The sequence below is a fragment of the Oryctolagus cuniculus genome, chromosome 9, assembly GCF_964237555.1.
Source record: "Oryctolagus cuniculus chromosome 9, mOryCun1.1, whole genome shotgun sequence".
NCBI classification, from domain to species: Eukaryota; Metazoa; Chordata; class Mammalia; order Lagomorpha; family Leporidae; genus Oryctolagus; species Oryctolagus cuniculus.
In genome coordinates this window covers 12,283,016-12,303,953 of record NC_091440.1, presented here as the reverse complement: position 1 = coordinate 12,303,953, position 20,938 = coordinate 12,283,016, and the positions used below count along the sequence as shown (strand labels likewise).

The 20,938-nt window shown below is 44.2% G+C and overlaps 1 protein-coding gene across 16 annotated transcripts in view; it reads left to right on the top strand.

Moving 5' to 3' along the window:
- The window catches only part of PCCA (propionyl-CoA carboxylase subunit alpha), a 438,870-nt gene that overhangs the window by 315,865 nt on the left and 102,067 nt on the right, over positions 1 to 20,938 (top strand). For 11 of the 16 annotated variants that reach the window (XM_051850469.2, XM_008260152.4, XM_051850466.2 and 8 more), the window contains one exon: positions 17,344 to 17,442. The exons of the other annotated variants lie outside the window; for them this stretch is intronic. In XM_051850469.2, coding sequence (XP_051706429.1) covers positions 17,344 to 17,442 — 99 coding nt within the window. The remainder of the gene's footprint in view (positions 1 to 17,343; positions 17,443 to 20,938) is intronic. 16 annotated transcript variants of the gene reach the window in all.

Sequence of the window (20,938 nt, the reverse complement as noted above, 5' to 3'; positions counted from 1 at the left end):
TCCCCTAGTCTCTTTTTATCAAAAACTACACATCCAGGAGCCAGTGTTGTGGCGGCGGCAGGTTAATCCGCTGCTTGCCACGCTGGCCTCCCATATCAGAGCACCAGTTGGTGTCCCCGCTGCTCACATCTGATTCAGCTTCCTGCTAACACACCTGGAGAGCCTGTGGATGATGGCCCAGGACTCGGGCCCTTGCCACCCACAAGACCTGGGTGGAGGTCCTGGCTCCTGGCTTTGATCTGGCCCAGCTCTGGCTGTTACAGTTATTTGGGGAATGAATCAGCAGATGGAAGATCTCTTATTTCTGTCACTGTCTGTCTGTCTGTCTGTCTCTCTCTGTTACTCTGCCTTTCAAATAAATACATAAATAAATAAATCTTGTTCAAAAAATTATCCACCTACATTGAGAGCTACATAACCCAGTAAATTAATCAGTGTGTTCCTGTATAAATGAGTAGATTTCTAGGCAGTGAAGATTTTTTTAACTTAAAATTTTTTAAAAATATTTTTATTTATTTATTTGAAACTCAGTTATAGAGAGAGATGGGGAGGAACACAGAGGTGTTCCCTCTGCTGGCTTACTCCCCAGATGGCGGCAGTGTTCAGGGCTGGGCCAGTCCGAAGCCAGGAGCCAGAAATTTCATCTGGGTCTCCCATGTGGGTGGCAGGAGCCCAAGCATTTGAGCCATCCTCCACTGCTTTTCCTAGGCTGTTTAGCAGGGAGCTGGATCCGAAGTGGAGCAACTGGAACTCCAGCTAGCACTCATGGGGTGTGAGAGCTGCAGGAGGCAGCTTTACCCACTCTGCCATAGTGTTAGCTTCTAAAAATTTTCTGAAAACTTATTTATTTGGAAGACAGAGGGAGGGAGGGAGGGAGGGAGGAAGGAAGAGAAAGAGAGAGAGAGAAAGGGAGCGGGAGAGGGAGAGGGAGGGAGGGAGAGAGATTGATTTTGTCTACTGATTTATTCCCCAAATGGCCACAATGGCTGAGGCCAGACCAGGAGCTCCATCTAAGTCTATGTGGGTGCAGGGACCCAGGCACTTGGGCCTTCTTCCACTACATTCCCAGGTGCATTAGCAGGGAGCTGGATGGGAAGTGGAGCAGCTGGGATGTGAACTGGCACCCATAGGAGATACTGGCATGAACAGGTGGCTCAACCCACTGTGCCGCAGTGCCAGCCTGCGGTGTGGATTTTAATGGGAGATTTCTAAAGACTCTGCCTTCATCAGAAGGACTGGCTGTTAGGTTGGAAGTGTTAGTCATTGTGTAGACCGCCTTTCAGTCACTTCAGGTAGTATGTAGTGATTGCTCTTGTTCTTTTTATTAGAAGTGATCTTTCTTTCTTTCTTTCGTTCTTTCTTTCTTTCTTTCTCTCTCTCTCTCTCTTTCTTTCTCTCTCTCTTTCTCTCTTTCTTTCTTTCTTTCTTTCCTCCTCCCCGCCTCCCCGCCTCCCCGCCTCCCCTCCTCCCCTCCTCCCCTCCTCCCCTCCTCCCCTCCTCCCCTCCTCCCCTCCTCCCCTCCTCTCCTCTCCTCCCCTCCCCTCTCCTCTCCTCTCCTCTCCTCTCCTCGGGCCATCCTCCACTGCACTCCCTGGCCACAGCAGAGAGCCGGCCTGGAAGAGGGGCAACTGGGACAGAATCCGGCGCCCCGACCAGGACTAGAACCTGGTGTGCCAGCACCGCAAGGTAGAGGATTAGCCTATTGAGCCACGGTGCCGGCCAAAAGTGATATATTTTTCTTAAACAGAAATATTTTCTAAAAGACATTTCTTTAGGTGAGCTAGGCAAGGTTTAGCTTATGTTTGCTCATGTAGGCATTTCTAGACTTTTTTTTAAAAAAGATTTATTTATTTAGGGGCCAGTGCTGTGGCTCAACGTTAGGTTAAAGCTATGGTATGCAGTGCCAGCATCCCATATGGGCACCAGTTCAAGTCCTAGCTGCCCCACTTTTGATTCACCGCCCTGCTAATGCACCTGGGAAAGCAGCAGAAGATGGCCCAAGTCTTTAGGGCCCTGCACCCACGTGGGAGATCCTGAAGAAGCTCCTGGCTATGGACTGTCCCAGCTCTGGCTGTTGCAGCCATTTGGGGAGTAAACCAGTGTATGGGAGATCTCTCTGTGTGTCTCTCCTTTCTCTCTCTCTCTCTCTCTGTTTACTCTGCCTTTCAAAGAAATTTATTTATTTGAAAGGCAATATGACAGAGAGAAAGTGTGACCTCATCTATCTGTGGTTCTTCCCCCAAATGTCTGCAACATCCAGGGCTGGACCAGGCTGAAGCTGGGAGCCAGGAACTCTATCCAGGTCTCCTGCATGGGTGGCAGGGACCCCAGAACTAGAGCCGTCATCTGCTGCCTCCCAGGCACTGTAGCAAGGAGCTGGATCACGAGCGGAGGAGCCTGGACTTGAGCCAGCTCTATGATATGGAATGTGGATGTACCAAGTGGCAGCTTAACTTGTTATGCCACAAAGTCTACCCCTATTTCTATGTGTTTGATCACCTGCTGCACCCTCCTCAATAATTTAGAATTGCCTGTGTTAAAAAGTAGAGCTGAGACGGTTTCCTTTTGTCACAGGTTCCTTCCTGTTGGCAAAGAGGTACTGAAGGAGAAAGGTTTCCTAGAGGTTTTGTCTTGGAAGCTAAGAGCTGAGAACAGTTTCTGGACCCTGCTTTTCTGTCTGCTGCACATTACCCAGGGAGTCATAATGCATGTTCTGTACTGTGCTGTTGACCCAAGACCTCTTGAGAGTTAGCATAAGTGATTGTCAACTTTTTAGAATTTATTCAGGATGTGAAGAAACCAATGTAACTTTTTAAACTATTGTTTTCTATAAATTTTGTCTTTTCTGAGAATCAATTAGATTCGATCATTTTCATATCTCACAGTGGCATTAGTTGAAATATTTAAGATTTTTTAATAGTTTAATAAGTAAATAAAATATACCAAATGATATCACTACTCTTTTTACAATTTGTACCTCTGGAGGTCTTCAAGAATGAATGTAGCTTACTCATTAATTCCTTGTACTATGCATAGTCATTTTCCATTCATGCCTTTCCTTGTTAGCTTTCAGTTTGGCTATTGTCTTTGTGTTATATCTGGTAACTCCTACCAGAACTGATGTATGTTAGCCATGTTCTTTTTCAAGACTCCTGGAAAAGTGCCAGTCTTATTCTTTCAGTTTGGGAACACATTTTACAAATATTAGAGTAGCCTTACTTTGTTCCAGTCATCAAAATTAAAAGGATTTATCTTACAACTTGAATGGATAGTTTTATTTTTATGGTCATGAAAGTGAAACCCTAGAAATGGGATAAAATTTTAAGTAATTTTGTTATTGTCTGCTTCTCTTTAAATGAGCTAATTTTTTTTCCAGAAATGCTAATCACCTAAGGGGCTGAGCTCGAAGTCTGGTGACTTAGACTTTTTTTAAAAAAAAGATTTATTTATTTATTTATTTGAAAGGCAGAATTACAGAGAGGCAGAGGCAGAGAACAAGAGAGTCTTCTATCTGCCAGTTCACTTCCCAGATGGCCGCAACAGCTGGAGCTGTGCTGATCCAAAGCCAGAAGCCAGGAACTTCTTCTGGGTCTCCCACATGGGTGCAGGGGCCCAAGGACTTGGGCCATCTCCTACTTTTTTTCCAGGCCATAGCAGAGAGCTGGATTGGAAGTGGAGCAGCTGGGACTAGAACCGGTGCCCATATGGAATGCTGGCACTGCAGGCGGTGGCTTTACCTGCTATACCACAGCGCTGGCTGCTTAAATGAGCTATTTTAATCACACATGGATTTGTACCTGTGAGTGGGTTATGGAACATTTATTTCCACATAGATTTTGTGTAGGTTTTGCAGTATAAAAGGCTTAATGAAGTCTTTATGTAACTGAAATCTGCTATTGCAAGTGAATATGTATTCTTAAATATAGGTGTTATCAACAGTGAGAGCCACAGCTTTGTTTCAGGGTGTCATCTGTAGGTCATAGTCCTCTTCTTTGCTCGCTTTGGTTCAGCTGCTCAGCTTCAATTTAGTTGAAGCTGATTTAGGCCAGCTTGGTGGTGAGGTCTGCAATTCAGCATCGTAAGGATGGTGGGGACCTTTCTAGAACACCCCTTTTCTATGCTTTGGGAGGGAAAGAGGAGCAGGGGATGGGGTCTAGACACCTTGGTTCTCGTTTGATTCTAGGCATTCTGCGTGCCACAGCTGTACTCTGAGCCTCAACACTGTGTAACTGAATTAGGTCACTGTTATTTTAGGGCAGTAGATACTTATCAAAGATCTGTGTGTCTGTGAGATTGATGCACAGTGCTAAGCTCTTCTTGAAGGACAGGTGTCAGCCCACCTTCATGAACTTGGCCTTTCACTGGGGGATGTTGGGACTAATCCAGTGATGATTTTTCTGTCCAGGGAGGTGTGACATCATCCTCATTAGCTGTGTCACAGCTGACACTCTTGGTTTTTCTCATTTTTTTTCTGTTAAAGTATATAAACTTCATGCATTTCATGTACACAGATTTAGGAGCACAGTGATCCTTCCCCCCTACCCTCCCTCCCACCTTCATTCCTCTCCTTCTTCCATTCCCACTCTGAGTTTTTACAAAGATTTATTTTCAGTTTAATTAATGACCATAAAGTTAACCCTACACTAAGTAAAAGAGTTCAAATAGTATGAATAGTAAAAACACTATTCCTCAACAGAAGAGACAAAGGCTATAAAGAATCATCAAATCTCAAAATGTCCATTTCAGTCCAATATATTACATTTTAGGTACTCTATTAGTTATTTTGGATCAGGGAAAATATGGTATCTGTCTTTTGGGGACTGGCTTATTTCACTAAGTTTAATGGATTCCAGTTGCATCCATTTGGTTGCAAAAGACAGGATTTCTTTTTTTTTCTACAGCTGAGTAGTACTCCATAGTGTGTATTGTCGCTCCCCCTCTTCATGGAGGAGCAACACAGGACCCTGTGCTGTTCTTTTGTCTGCTCGGCCCTCCCCGGGTTTGCTGCTGGTTCTTCCCGGGTTGGCTACCGTCCCTTCCACCTCCGTGGAAGGGCGGTTCCCCCTGGCCACTTTCCCCACTTCCGCGGGGGAGCGGCACACCGCTGGCCGGCTCTTCTCGGGGGCTGCACAGGTGTTCCTTCAGATAGATGTTCCTCCTAGATGTTCCTGGTGCATGTTGTCTCTCTCCTCCTTTATAGTCCTCTTCCACCAATCCCAACTCTGCTACCCACACGCCGAGTACGCTGCTCTCCTCCAATCAGGAGCAGGTCCTACAGTTTATTGGTTGAACTGGAGGCAGCTGCGTAGAAGCTGTTTCTCCCTTCTCAGTGCCATATTGTGGGAGAGCAGATGCATAGAATAAGTCTTAATTCCAGTAACTTAGTCTAGTCCGGGTTGCTCCCCACAGTGTATATACCATAATTTCTTTATCCAGTCAACAGTTGATAGACATCTGGTTTGATTCCATATCTTAGCTGTTGTGAACTGAGCTGCAGTAAACATGGGGGGTACAGCTTGCTCTTTCCTATGCTGATTTCTTTTAATTTGGGTAAATTTCCAGAAGTGGGATGACTGGGTCATATGGTAGGTCCATATTCAGATTTCTGAGGTATCTCCATACTGTCTTCCACAGTGGCTGCACCAGTCTTCTAGCTGGATGAGATGACTAGTAGGATAGGAAATAGCAGGAAGAGTCTGTATTTGTCTTAGTGGTTGGTGGCAGAATGTGAGGAGCTCTACTAGAGAGACATCGGCATAACAGGAGGGAACGAGGGAGCACACAACAGATGGTGCCTGCAGTGTCCTTTGGAGTCCCTCAGGTTTGTCATCTCTGCTTGTGATGTGATTCGGTAAACCCGTTTCTCCTGATTGGCTTGATAATTAGCTTTTTTTTTTTTTTTTTTTTTTTTTTTTGACAGGCAGAGTGGACAGTGAGAGAGAGAGAGACAGAGAGAAAGGTCTTCCTTTTGCCGTTGGTTCACCCTCCAATGGCCGCCATGGCTGGTGCGCCACGCTGATCCGAAGGCAGGAGCCAGGTGCTTCTCCTGGTCTCCCATGGGGTGCAGGGCACAAGCACTTGGGCCATCCTCCACTGCACTCCCTGGCCACAGCAGAGAGCTAGCCTGGAAGAGGAGCAACCAGAACAGAATCCAGCACCCCGACCGGGACTAGAACCCGGTGTGCCGGTGCTGCAAGGTGGAGGATTAGCTTAGTGAGCCGTAGTGCCGGCCGATAATTAGCTTTCAATATGGACTGGTCTCATAATCTATTCTCTAACTTCTAACCATGGGCATGTTAAAGTAGACACAAAGGTGAGAGAATGGCACAGTGAGTGCCATTTACTGTTTACCACTCCTTGCACACCTTTTTTTAAAATATTTTGTAACATGCTGAAATCTTCTAAGTTGATATTTTTTATTTTGTTGAGTTGCAAAGGACTAACTATGTTTTAAATTCTCAAAACTATATCCACGATCACTCAAGATACTGTTCCTTTTCTCCTCTAAAAGAAACTTGTTTCTAAATTTTACATTAATGTCAAATGGGTTCACCCTATTTGTTAAGGCACTGTCATGTTCTTTTTCTATAGTACATGCCCTTTGACTTACTGTGGAATATATTTAGGGTAGCAGATTATAACGGACAAATTGAGAAAAAAGAAAGCAGCAAAGCTTTTTAGCTGGATAATGGGAGTCATTTTCCAACCATCTTTGAAGGGAGTTGCAAATATAGCATGAATCGAGGCTAAAATAAAGCAGCCTGAGGTGTCAGTGTGAACTCACGGTGTTTTATAGATGGATATAGAAATAGATAAGGATGTATTCACTTGGTGACTGACATCACAGTGAACATACATGTCAGAAACCCTCTTAGTCCATGATAAAATAGCCTCACAGGCAAAGGGACAGATTGACAATGTAGGAAAGCTCAGTATCACCTTGGTGGTATTCCTGCTAAACATGCATGAATCTTGAAGAAGCATATTCTTGAATTGAGGGATACTCTAGAAGATAACTGGTCTGTAGTCTTAAATGTCCCATGAATTTGAAAGAATGTCAGTTTATAAGACATTTATACAATTTATGATATGACCACACAGGCTCTTTTACCACTGGGCCAAATGCCTCACTTTAGGTCATGGAATTTCATTGAGGGGCATCAATAAAATTTTGTGGTGGCAAAATCATCTGAAAAGCAAAAGAGATTCTAGTAGGAAAGAAGTCAAATAAGAAAATAAACAGTCAAGGAGGTGTTTGTGGAAGAACAAACAGAAGTAGGTCTGTTTGAAAAGACAGAAAAACTGTTGGAGAGTAATCCTGATCGTGGCAGAAGCCCGTGGCGTCCCTAAGCTGAGATGCCGACACTGATGCATACTGAGGGGTTCTTGTGAGTGCTGTCCTTGCTGCTTGTCTTCCTCCCCACCACCCTAGGACATGCATTTGCTGTTGGAGGAAATGGAGACATGAGCAAAGAAGGGGGCTTGTGGAGCTGAGGTTCTTAATGTGAGTGTTCTGACTATGGACGACACATGGGCTACACAGAGACACAGAATTTTACCCCGTCTGGCAAGAGAGCTTCAGTCGCACTGTATATTAACCTACTGTACCTGGAGTTTTTGATTGAGTGGATATAATTTGCAATATTATCTACAGAGAATGACCTTGTCACACCAATACAAAAGAAACTACTACTATAATTAAACTGTAGGCAAAATCACAGGATATTTTAAACTGTAAACCTAAAATTAAAGTTGTTAATGATCAATTAATGAGGTGATAATTAAACAGAAAAGAGTCACCCTGGCTGACTATAAATCACTACCTAAAATTTGTTTTTGCATTTTGCATCCTTTGAGATATATTTAATTATATTTATAGCATGTGTATATTTATTTTTTAGTATTTAAAAGGTTATTTATTTATTTGAAAAGCAGAGTTAGAGGGAGAGAAAGAGACAGACTGAGAAAGAGATCTTCCATCCACTAGTTCCCTACCCAAGTGGCCACAATGGCTGGAGCTGGGCATTCCAAAGCCAGGAACCAGGTACTTCTGGGTCTCCCACATGGGTACAGGGACCCAAGCACTTGGGCCATCTTCTGCTGCTTTCCCAGGCACATTAGCAGGGAGCTGGATCAGAAGTGGAGCAGCTGCGACTCGGACCGGTAACCATACGGGATGCCAGCACCGCAGGCACAGTGCTGGCCCCACACAAGCATATTTTATATAATCTTTGTGACAGACTGACAGAGCTTCACCAATGTTATATGTAATTCCTCTTGATATATTTGTTGTTATTACATGTATTTTTGGAGGAGAAATGAGACAGTTGCCAAGGTAATGATGATAAAAAAAAAAAAAACATGAAAAATGGTTGTCTCCTTTAGTCTACATAAAACCATCATCTCATTTCTATATGAAAGTTCACCAAGGTATCATACCTATATTTTATAATGGTATTATAGTAAATAGAAAACATTTCCTTTTTGCATTATGTTAAGGTATAAGACTTTGTTACAGTTCATACTGCAATGTTGACAATTATTATTATATATCATGCAAATGTTTGAGTTTTATCCTATTTAATCAGAGAAATAAACATTGAGGGGCTGGTGCCGTGGCTCACTTGGTTAATCCTCAGCCTGCGGCACCAGCATCCCTATGGGCACCGGTTCTAGTCCTGGTTGCTCCTCTTCTGGTCCAGATCTCTGCTGCGGCCTTTGAGGGCAGTGGAGGATGGCCCAAGTGCTTGGGTCCTTGCACCCACCTGGGAGAGCAGGAAGAAGCACCTGTCTCCTGGCTTCGGATTGGCGCAGCACCGGCCGTGGTGGCCATTTGGGGGGTGAGCCAACAGAAGGAAGACCTCTCTCTCTCTCTCTCTCTCTCTCTCTCACTCTACCTGTCAAAAAAAAAAAAAAAGAAAAAAAGAAATAAACGTTGAAGCAAGTGATTTAGCAAGGTTATTAGACCTACAAATGATAGGAAAACTGTGCGCTTCTTATTGTCAGTGTCTTAGCTTTTAGAATTTCAAAGGATGTTTGTGTTTTTCATGTTCGGCATCCGCTAATGTGGAATTCAGCCAACTACAGTAATGTGAGAGGATGGTAATATTCCAGCCATTCCAACTGCATGATATACAGATTCCTTGTTAATAAAGAGTATATGCTGTACCTCATCTATTTGGTATTCAGTTTAATAATTGTGTTTTCCGTTAGCCGTAGTTCAGAGCTGATTCGCAGGGGCAGGCAGTGAAGACGCTGCCGGGACACCTGCGGTCCGTGTCAGAGGCGTGGGTTTGAGTCCTGGTCCGCATCTCACTCCAGCTTCCTGTAATGTACACCCTAAGAGACGGCAGGTGGTGGCTGAAGTACCGGGTCTGTACCACCAACCTGAGGGACTGACACTGAATGCTGGGCTCCTGCCTTTGGCCTCGCTCAATCCAGCTGTTGGATTCTGGGGAGTGAACCAGCAGATGGAATCAATCAATATCTTTGTCTCTCCCTCTGCCTTCTGAGTAAAATGAAAATAAATAACAATTTTGAGAGAGAAGAACTAAAATAACCAGGAATAAACATCTTTGTCTAGAACCATCTTTCAAGGCATAGGCACACAGTGGGCAACTCCTGCACATGAGCACAGGTAAGCTTAGTATTTGTTACTTGGGCTTTAACATGGGAATTTAAAGGAGTATTACAAGGTAGTTGTTCCTGTAAATCATTTTTAGGATTCTATCCCCCTGAGCATCAAATCAGAAAATGGCAGCTGTTTTCTACTTTGTGCCATCTGATCATTTTTAAGATAAGCTGGGAAAGCCTATCAAAGCAGCAGGAATTAGTTATTTCTTTCTGAGAATTAGTTATAGCTTGATCGGCAAATCTTTTTTATTTTTTGTATTCTCTTTAGAAATGGAAGCAAGATTTATGATCAAAGTCTTTCTAAAATAGTGGAATAGCTGTTTTTTTTTTTTTTTATCTTAAACAGCTCTGCGCAGTGCTAATCTCCTTAACATTTGATGTGAAGAAGAGAAGTTAGAATTTACGTATGACAGAAAAAGAAGATGTGTTATAGCCCTGTCTTCTCAGAGTTTTACTTCTTTTGGCAATATGTGTTAGCTTTGCACTCTTGATGTTGAATAAAAATTTTAAAACTGCTCAGCAGGCTCCCACTGCCAGTAGGTACTATAATATTTGAACCGTGTCACGAGGTATCTGTGTGGAAGTGCTTTTTTTGTTTTTATTGGTAAAGGATGTCAGTAATCGCTCTCATATGTCAAATTAATTTAGGGTGTGCACTTTTTCCCCTTATGATGACGTAGATAGGAAAATGGAATGTTCCAAACAGCTCCTGGAAAGTGCTCCGCACCAGCACTGTGTGTACTGCAAGTGTGGTAAAATGCTCCCAGTGGCTACAAAGTCACAGGTGGATTTTAAATGTGAGGAAATGTCTTCTTGAAATGGAAAGAAATCATGTTTTTAAGCTGATTTTAAATATCATAAAAGTTCTTATAATGAATAATTTTCAGCCAAAGCTGTGTCTGATTAAGCCCAGGGACGGTGTTGGGAACGTCATGCACGCTGACCTGAGTGTCGTGACGTCCCCTTGCCTGATTGATCCGATGCTGACACCGGTCCTTCAGATGCTCACGTCCTCTCCTGGGGACTGCAGAACCGTGGGGCACTGATGTCCTTAGAGCAGGCAGTGGGGCCCGCTGCCTTTGTCTGGAGTTCATGCCTCCCCAAAGCGCAGCACCCCTGTTGCTCCTCATATGCGCTTTTCCCGCTTTGATCTCTGTTTTTGTAGATGGTCGTTTTCATGTTTACACGAGATTGTTGGGGCAGGAGAGTGGAGAAGCAGATGGAGCAGAAGCGTCTGTGGGGCAGGGGGTGGCTCGTGACTGGGGGTGGTCGCGGGGTGAGAGCAAGACGCTGGGCTAAGGAGGCAGCAGTGGTGCTGGGCAAAGCCGGCGAGGGCCTCCGTCCTCCATTTGTTCCTACATCCGTTTGCTCTGCTCCACTGTGGAACCTCTCCGCCGCCTCAGTCCTTCCCTGTGGCCGCTGGCTCCGCCTGCTTTGTGACCAGCAGACTCCCCTGTCTCAGCCTGTTCCCGAACGTTCCACCGTTTCTGTCAGCTGCGTGACCCCAGAGGTGGGATGTGAGACGCTGCTCTTCTCCTAATGTTGCTGTAGGCCCCTGTTTCCCTCTCTGGCCAACTCCTTGTGCTCGGAAACTCACTTTCAGTCACCTCCCTCCCTCCCCTCCTCAGTCCCTGGGTCTCTCCCCTCTTCACACTCTGCCTCTGTACCCCTCCCTGCCCCCACTGGTCCCTGGGCCTTCCCCATCACAGGCCCTGCTCTGTTGGTTTGCCCTTTCTCCAACTCGCAGACCCTGGCCTACTGTTAAAGTGGCTCACGTGCGAGTACCCTCGATGTCTTCACCCCTCACCCAACTGAGGAGAACTCGGGCTTGGCTCTCCCTGAGCATGGCTGCAGGAGGTCACATTCCCGGGCAGGGTGACATCCTGCTCTGTGTGTCCTGGCGGCAGCCCAGCGTCCAGTGCTGCCCAGGCTTGTGCTCATCCCACTTTCCTTCCCCGACCTGAAATCACTTCTGAATACCCCTGTCTCTGTGCTGCCAGTGCTCTGGACCTGGTCACCTACTTTTATTGCATTTGATTTAGTCACTTTTTAAAAATGATTCATTTGTTTAGTTGAAAGGCAGAGTTATAGAGAGAGGGAGGGAGAAACACACAGAGAGATCTTCCACCTGCTGATCTTTCTCCAAATGGCTGCAGTGGCCAGAGCTGGGCCAATCCTAACCTAGGAACCAGGAGCTTCTTCTGGGTTTCCCACATGGGTACGGGGGCCCAAACACTTGGGCCATTAGCCGCTGCTTTCCCCGACACATTAGCAGGGATCTGAATCGGAAGTGGAGCAGCCGGGACTCAAAACTGATGCCCGCATGGAATGCTGGCAATGCAGGCAGCACTTTACCTGCTGTGCCACAATGCTGGGCCCTCAGTCTTCTTTTTTTTTTTTTTTAAGATTTATTTATTATTTGAAAGGTAGAGTTACAGAGAGGCAGAGGCAGAGGCAGAGAGAAAGAGAGAGAGCAGTCTTCCATCTGCTGGTTTACTCCCTAAATGGCTGATCCAAAGCCAGGATCCAGGAGCTTCCTTCAGGCCTCCCATGTGGATGCAGGGGCCAAGCACTTGGGCCATCTTATGCTGCTTTTCCCAGGCCATTAGCAGCGAGCTAGTTGGAAGTAGAGCAGCCGGGACTCAAACCAGCACACATATGGGATGCTGGTGCTGCTGTGCCACAGCGCCAGCCCGCAGTGGAAACTTCTTACCTTAAAAGAGACAAATCAAGAAGCAGAAGAGTTTTCAGATATAAGTGACGGAAAGAATATGTTTTTTTTTTTCTCCAAAAGATTTATTTACTTGAATGTGTCACACACACACATACATACACACAGAAGGAGAGGGGGAGAGAGGGAGAGAGGGAGAGAGGGAGAGGGAATCTTGCATCTGCTCATTTACTCTCTAAATGCCCCCCAACCAGCTCAAAGTCAAGAGCCAAGAACATCTAGTTTCCCACATGGCTGGCAGGGACCCAAATACTTGGTCCATCATTTGCTACCTTCCTAAGAGGCTAGATCAAAAGCTGAGGAACCAGGACTCAAATTGGCACTCTAATATGGGATGCGGGTGTCCCAAGCAAATGGCTTAGCATGCTACGCCACCACACCCACCCGAGAACTGATTTTGATGCAAGAAGTAATAGTTCTTAGGTCTGTGGTTTCAGTTTTGGTTAAAAAAAGAAAAAAGGAGGGCTGGGGTCATCTACTAAGCCTACAGGTTAGTATTACTATTATAATCAATTTAAATTGGTACACTTGAGTCCTAGGTCTAACGATGTAGTGTGAAATCTTTAGGTTAGTGTCTAAATTAGAGATGCTTTCCTCCGGATGGTTTCTAGAATGTTAGGCACTTTTATGTGATGTCTGATACTCTAGCACTGGCCCAGTGCTGGGATGTCTAGATAACATCGTCTGCATTGAGAAGTGTAAGATGTGTCTGAGCCTCTGGGTATTATGTCATTTCACTGTTCTATATTTCTTTTTATCCCCACATTGAATTTGATTTAATTTGTTAGCTGTTACTGTTTGTTAAGATTTAAGAAAAATCTTAATGATTTCTAACCATAAACTGAGCTGCTTGAGCAAAACAAAAATCTCTTTAGACTCTTGTAGTTGCCATGCCAGGAATTAACTGTCTAAATATATCTGCAATAAAAGGGCTCTGCCATGAAAAAGCCCAGAGCTTCCACCCTGTCAGCTGCCTCTGTCACTGCTGGTTCAAGTCCCTCTTTCTCAGATGAGGAAGAGGTGTCCAAAACACATTGGAAAACTGGGTGTTATAGAGGAAATCAGTAAATGTACAACCAGAGGAGTTGAAATGAGTATAAATATACAGTTTTAAAAAAAAGATTGATTTATTTACTTGGAAGGCAGATTTACAGAGAGGAGAGAGAACTGCTGCCCACTGGTTCACTCCCCAAATGGCCCCAGTGACCGGGGCTGCACTGGCCTGTGCGGGGCCGAAGCCGAGAGCTTCATCCCAGTCTTCCACATGGGTGCCTGGACCCAAATACTTCCTCTGCTTTCCGGGGCACATTAGCAGGAGCTGGATTGGAAGTGGAGCAGCCAGGGCTTAAACTGATGCTCATATGTGATGCCGGTGTAGCGACTAGCAGCCAGTCTCTAAATGCAGCTTCTCTTTATTGTGAGCCTAATAGGGAAAAGTCTGACATAGCTGTTCAGCACATGTTATAAAGACAGACAAACCTAGTCTGCTCATACTTCTCTTTCCTTAAAAACATTTTTAATATGTAATGCTTATATAGCAAACATAATTTACAAAGTGTCAGTGGCTTTTCAATGAGAAGCAAGCCCCAGGCATCACTTTTCCTCAGCCTTCCTGCTGCGTTTACGCCTTTGTCCATAATCAGTGCGTCTAAAGCCGTACATGTAGAGTTGTTTTCCTAACAAACGATCATACACATACCGTATCAGTACCTTTCTGTACTTGGGGGAAGGGCTGGTTTCATGTCAACATATGTGGAGTTAGAGATACTTGATTTTTAAGGAAGAACAGTAAGTTCTTATGTGCTATAGGATATTTATAAGACACACTTAAAGGGAACCTTGGCTGGGTATAAAACTGAGGAGCATTTGTTTTTGTTTTTCAGTATATGGTCTGCATTTCTCTGTGGTCCTCTTTATCATTGTTGTTCATGGGAGATTAGGCCCAAGTTTTTTCTTTTCTTGTACATAATTTCTTATTTCTGCCTAAATACCCATACGATTCTTTATTTAGACTTGAAGTTCCATCAACACCATCAGTGTACAAATTCAAAATTTTATTTATTTTGAAAAGCCTTACCATATCTACTACTTGACATTCTTTGTGCTCTGTAAGCCTCATTAAAGATGGTTGTGTATTCTTGTTGTTCCTACTCTTCCTCCTCCATATTTGTTGTCTTCCTTTACATTGGTTTTATATTACTTTTTTTTTTACCACTTTTAATAGGATTTCTTTGTGTCCCTTTCTTTCTTTTTAGTTGTATTTATTCTATTTTTGGTTGTCTGAATGTGGCTTTCATCTCTATAATGTTATTTTTCTCTTCGTTTTTTTCTGAGTTCTACCAGAGCTTGATTTTCATTTCCTTCTGTTGTTGTATAATCTCTTCTTTGAACCTTTGTTTTTCTTCTTTGAGCTCATTCTTTTAAAGAGGGGTCACATTTCCTACGGTTGCCTTTGAGACTTGGGAGAATTATTTATCTGAACTCTTCCTGTGTTTCTTTGAGTAGTTCTTCTTGTGTTATAAGCTCTTAATTTACCTTTTTCTCATATAATTTCCCCCCAAATTGTGTGCAAAGATGCAGTCTTGGTTATTTTCTGATCATTGCTTATGTTGTGCGAAGGTGAGGCTGGGTGGAAGCCGGGGCAGCTTGCAGCGTTGCCGGGGCTTGCTGTCCTTGGTGTCTCTAAGTCTCATCGGTTCCTTCTGCCCTAGAGTTCATCTTGTATTGGTTGTTGGCATAGAAAAGGTGGGGTGATTCTTTCTGTCAGGTCTCAGTGTGTACCTGAGACCTGCATCTGTATTGTTTCTGCATCTGCTCCTTTGCTTGCCCTTGGATGATGAGCTGGGTGGAAGCAGGATAAACGACAGAATAAGGCAACAAGAATTCCATTCAGTCTGCCTCCACCCTCCATGGTGTTAAACTGCAGATCGAAGGGACACTGTCCGCCTCTCCTGGGGCTTACCTTGACCTCTCGACTTTGCTCATCTAATGATAACATGAGTGGAATCAGCATTGCTGTTGTTCAGAGTAGCATATCCTGGAGAATCTGCATACTGGAGAGGATGTGAAAAGGCACGCAGTGGCTTTTAGCCTTCCCTCACTCAGTGTTTGCAGAAATGTTTCACAGTTTATGATTAGCATGAACTATGAAATTTATGTCCATCAGCTGTGTAGTTATGACAGCTTCTTTGCTCTGGTTGTATAGTGAAGTTGCAGATGTTCATCCATTGCTTATCAGGTATACAAGAATATATAACTCCTTTATTTTCTATCACTAGTAACTTCCTCCTAAGTCCCCTACCTTTGCAGGGGGTGAGGGGCTCAAGCGGAGAAACTTATGGGTAAACACACAAGACCTTGGCCTCTTTGGGCTTAAATAGTCTCTTTCAGGTAACACAGTGTGTCAGGTTTCTTCCCCTGTCCCCAGCTTCCAGTGAAGGGTGGGGGCTGGGTGCTTGGTGAGAGGGGCCTCGAGAAATGGTGGTGAGACCTGCTCCAGGAGCGGGATAGGGAGAAGGAAAACTCAGCCTCGGGGCTGCCCTGGGAGTTCTTTGCTGGTAGGGCCTGGACAGGTGACTGCCGTCCGCTGAGTCATGCCGTGGGTACTGAGGACATGGAGTGGTCTGCTGCCCCACAGTTCCTAGTCTTTGCCTGCAGTCACACACCCACTCATCATCCCACTGGATTCCTGCCGTGCTGCCCTGGGATCATCTGCAGCCACTGTGGCTCCCATAGAGGAACACCGTGTCCCTAGTGGTGGGCTTTATTAGATGCCCATAACCTCCCCTGACTTATGTCCCAGGAACAGACTTCAGAACATTTTCGCCAGTCTTCCTCCATTACCGTCCCGTGCCCCCCCCCCCCCCCACTTGTCCCCAAGGGTCCAGCAGAAGAGAAAACAGCTGGGGCTGAAACGTCGTTTTCATGAGTGTCTGGTGAGAGAATTAAGTGACAGTGAGGGGATTGTTGGGGATCATATGTGAGTCCTTCAAAATGTTTATGGAAAATGCAGAGTGTAAGCAAACTGGACATGGATTTCAAGTTGTTTTTTCTTTTACACCCGAATAAACTGACCTTTTAATTCCGTTTTCCATGAAGTTTTTTGAAGTACCCTTGTATATCTGGGCTGTGCTACACGTTTATTTTGAAACTTGAATGAACTTAATTATCCCTTTGTTAGGTTGTCTGCTTGAGACTTCAAAGTAATAGTGTTATTGTATTTTTGGTTTTTTTTCTTGCCTCTCATGTATTAGGGAAGAACCATCAGTGAGTAAAAAGAAAGAACTGGTAGTACTTTCTATTTTAAATTATCTTTGTTTTTTTTCTTTCAATTGCTTTTATGTTATTTGTTTAGAAATTAAGTTTTTTCTCTTAGGAATATTCGTGTTGAAAGATTATGAGTTTTTTTTTTCATCTTTCTGAATGATGACTTGATGAAGTTAGTTATTTATTATTGACCAAAAATGACAAACTTTGCAAAGTTTGAATGGACTTTTGATCCTCAACACCAAAGAATTTTGCCTAATTAAAGCCTCTGTTTAATTAAGATAACAATGCATAGTCCTTCATTAAAATGAGCACAAAAAAAGTTCTTCCTTGGTCCTTGGAGAGGATATTATATGCAAGGCCTGTTGTGTGGGTTGCAAAATGTCACTGGCATTTATTTGCATTACGTGTCTAATTGCAGTAAATGTAGCATGTCCAGATAGGTTTAGAGTTGGAAGGCTGTTTGTTACTCACTGGAAATCACTTGAAACCGCAGTACCCAGAGGCAGCTGTTCACGGGTCCTTCACCTCTCCCCAGAGACGGCTCGGAAGACTCTGTGGTTGGACCTGTCTCTCATGGCTGGAGCAGTAAACATGACAGGTTGTTTGGGAGCCATCTGTTTCAAGTGGCTGCTGCTTTGTATGCAGCCATGAACTTGAGATCAGTTTTCCGTCTTCCTTCACGGTAACGGTCTTATTTGGTGTCACAACAGGTGGAAGTTGATGGGTCGAAACTAAATGTGACCAGTACGTGGAACCTGGCTTCGCCCTTGTTGTCTGTCAACGTTGACGGCACTGAGAGGACTGTACAGGTAAATTTCCAAAGACTTACTCACAAGGCTTTGTCAGGTTCACAATCCCTGTCAGTCCCTGTGTGCCCCACACGTACAGACATCATAAAGAAAAGCTGTGTTATTCATCGTGTGTATTTTCTACTTGAAAACATTTCTCCTGCATCTTAGAGGATATTGGATTAAGTCTTAATAAGGATTAGTTCCTCGTTTTTAATTTTTAGGCAATCTAAGAAGATTATTGTGTTCTGCTTTGTTGTAAATAAAGAATCCTGCATGCTTTTCTAAAAATATGAGAAGATTGACAGTTTTCTTTGCCACTGTGCATTTTCAGTTGTAAGATGCAGTTTTCTTCGTTACCTTCCTTTGCTATATAGTGTTAGGTTGGCAGAGACATGAGACATTCAGGTTAACTTTCCATAGCAACCTAATGCCTTTCAGAAATCCAGTTATCGTAACTTGTTAACCTTTCTTTCCCTCTTCCCCCCAATATAAAATGTCTTTGATTGACAAGATACCTGGAAATCTAAAGTTGATAGACTGTTCTTTGTAATCTGTGACCTCCATTGTAAAGTTCAAAGCTATAAAAAGAGATTCTGCCAAAATTCCTTCACTTCACCTCACTGGTGAGGTTTCGGTACCAGGAAAAAAAAAAGGGGGGGGGGGGTGAGAGAGAAAATTGAGGCTATATCACACAAATAAAAATTATCACATTAAATGCTCATTTTATTTTTTTTTCTTTTGCATTCTCTTAATTCAATTTAACATGGGAAACTGATTTTTAAAACTAGAGAAATAGGGCCAGCATTGTGGCTTGGCAGGTAAAACCACTGCCTGTGACGCCAGCATCCCATGTGGGTGCCGGTTCGGTCCCGGCTATTTGACTTCCATTCCAGTTCCCTGCTAATGGCCTAGGAAAAGCAGTGGAAGATAGCCCAAGTACTTGGGCCCCTGCCACCCATGTGGGAGACCTGGATGAAGCTCTTGGCTCCTGGCCCAGCCCTGGAGGTTGTGACCAACTCAGGAATGAACCAGCGGATGGAAGATCGCTCTCTGTCTCTCTCTCTCTGCCTCTCTCTCTGTCTGTCTCTCTATCTCTGTCTCTCACTCTTTCTCTGTAAATCTGACTTTCAAAAATAAATAAATATTAAAAAACTTACACTTTCTGTATTTGGCACAGATTCAAGAACAAATAAAAGTGGCTCAGACTTTAAAAAAGAAGAAGAAAAAAAAAAAAGCTGGAAAAGTCCCAGACACACACACTACTCCATTCCCAGGGCACACCTGTGCCTGCGGGGATTGAGGGCAGAGGATTCCAGCATGTGCGACAGATATTTGATGCCTGAAGTCATTTGCCAGCCAGGCTCATTTTCTTTCGTTCTCTCTGCTTCTAGGAAGCCTCGCACTCTCCTAGGGTAGGTGTCATGCATAGCAGGTGAAGCGGTCATTTGGGGCATCCTCATCCCATATCAGAGTGCCTGGTGCAAGGATGACTATTGCGCTTCTGATCCAGCTTCCTGCTAATGTGTCTGGGAGCCAGTGGATGATGGTCCAAGTACATGGGTTCCTGCCACCCACATGGGATACCCAGATGGAGTGCCTGGCTCCTGGCCTCTGCTTGACTCAGCCCTGACTGTTGCAGGCATCTGGGGAATGAACCAGTGGATGGCATATACCTCTCTGTGTGTCTCTCTGCCTTTCAACTAAATAAAATAAATGCTGAAAAAAAAAAAAAAGAAAATGGAATTTTGATCTCTCAGTAATGAGCCCTTTATTCTGAATATGGTTTTGTGATTTGCCACCATGTATAACATTTTTAAAAGATTTATTTATTTATTATTTGAAAGTCATTGTTACATAGAGAGAGTAGGAGAAGCTGAGAGAGATGTCTTCCATCAACTGGTTCACTCCCCAGTTGGCTGCAGTGACCAGAGCTGTGCCGATCCGAAGCCAGGCGCCAGGAGATTTCTGGGTCTCCCATGCAGGTGCAGGAGCCCAAGGGCTTGGGCCATCTTCCACTGCTTTCCCAGGCCATAGCTGGATCGGAAGTGGAGCAGCCAGGTCTCAAACCAACGCCCATATGGGATGCCGGCATTGCAGACAGTGGGTTTACCTGCCTTGCCATAGCGCCGGCCCCCATGTATAACATTTGATTCTCATATCTTCTTCTAACGCTATATCGTATCCTGCGTTTTCACTTGATCTTAACCAAAATGCTGAGAAGCCATCTATCCTGTATTTTGTAACTTCCTAACTGTATAAATTATGAGCTGAGACTCTTGGACACCCTTGAAAGGAATACCACTATACAATTTCCCATCTCTTAGATTTGTTTATTATTATGTCTTCAAAAACTGTGTTTTTTGTTACACTTGTTTATGGTCAATAGTATGTACCATGTGCCAGGTATGTCTGGCACAGATATTGCTGTGTTTTGGTCAGGAAGAAGGAGTATGACTTCTTAGTAGTATGAAGAAAGAGAGACAAAGTCGTACTACCCAAATTTTTGCATCATGATACTTTCAGCTTCCTTTTCACTGACTGCAGATGGATGTCATGATGGCACTGTTCCATGTGGTGTTTGTAGCTAAATTAATACTGGATATGTGTTTAGAATAATTGCTAGAAATATTTTCTGTAGTATAGGAATAATGTTCAGTAAATCTCTTTTTTAAAAAAAAATTTTCGTTTTATTTAAGACAGAGGTTTTTTTGTTTGTTTGTTTTTTTGACAGGTAGAGTTATAGACAGAGACATAAAGGTAGGTCTTCCTTCCATTGGTTCACTCCCCAAATGGTCGCTACGGCTGGGGCTGCACCGATCCGAAGCCAGGAGCCAGGTGCTTCTTTTTGGTCTCCCATGCAGGTGCAGGGGCCCGAGCACTTGGGCTATCCTCCACTGCCCTCAAAGACCACAGCAGAGAGCTGGACTGGGTGAGGAGCAACCAGGTCTAGAACCTGGTACCAATATGGGATGCTGGTGCCACAGGCAGAGGATTAACCAAGTGAGCCATGGCGCAGGCCCCAAGACAGAGTTTTTTTTTTTTTTTAATCTGCTGGCTTACCCCCCAGATGCCCACAACAGCTGGAACTGGGCCAGGTTGAAGCCAGGAACTAGGAACTCAGTTGAGTCTCCCTTGTGGCTGGCAGGAACTCAATGACTTGAACCTGCCATCTCCCAGGGAGTATATCAGCAGGAAGCTGGGACTCAAACCCAGACACTGATATGGGATGCTGCTGTCACAGCTGGCGTCTTAAGTGCCATGCCAAATGTCTGCCCTGGTCAGTATCTTTTCACTCTTGTAAATTCTTTTCTTCAGAAGTGCATTAATGTGTCTGGAATAAATGACCTGTAAGGCAGTGCCCTTGATTTTTTGGAAGAGGTAACTTCATCAGGTTAATGCTCTCTAAGTAGTTATTTCCTTCTAATAAAAATGTTACTCCTGGGGCCAGCGCTGTGGCGTAGCACGTAAAGCCGCCACCTGCAGTGCGGGCATCCCATATGGGCGCCTGTTCGAC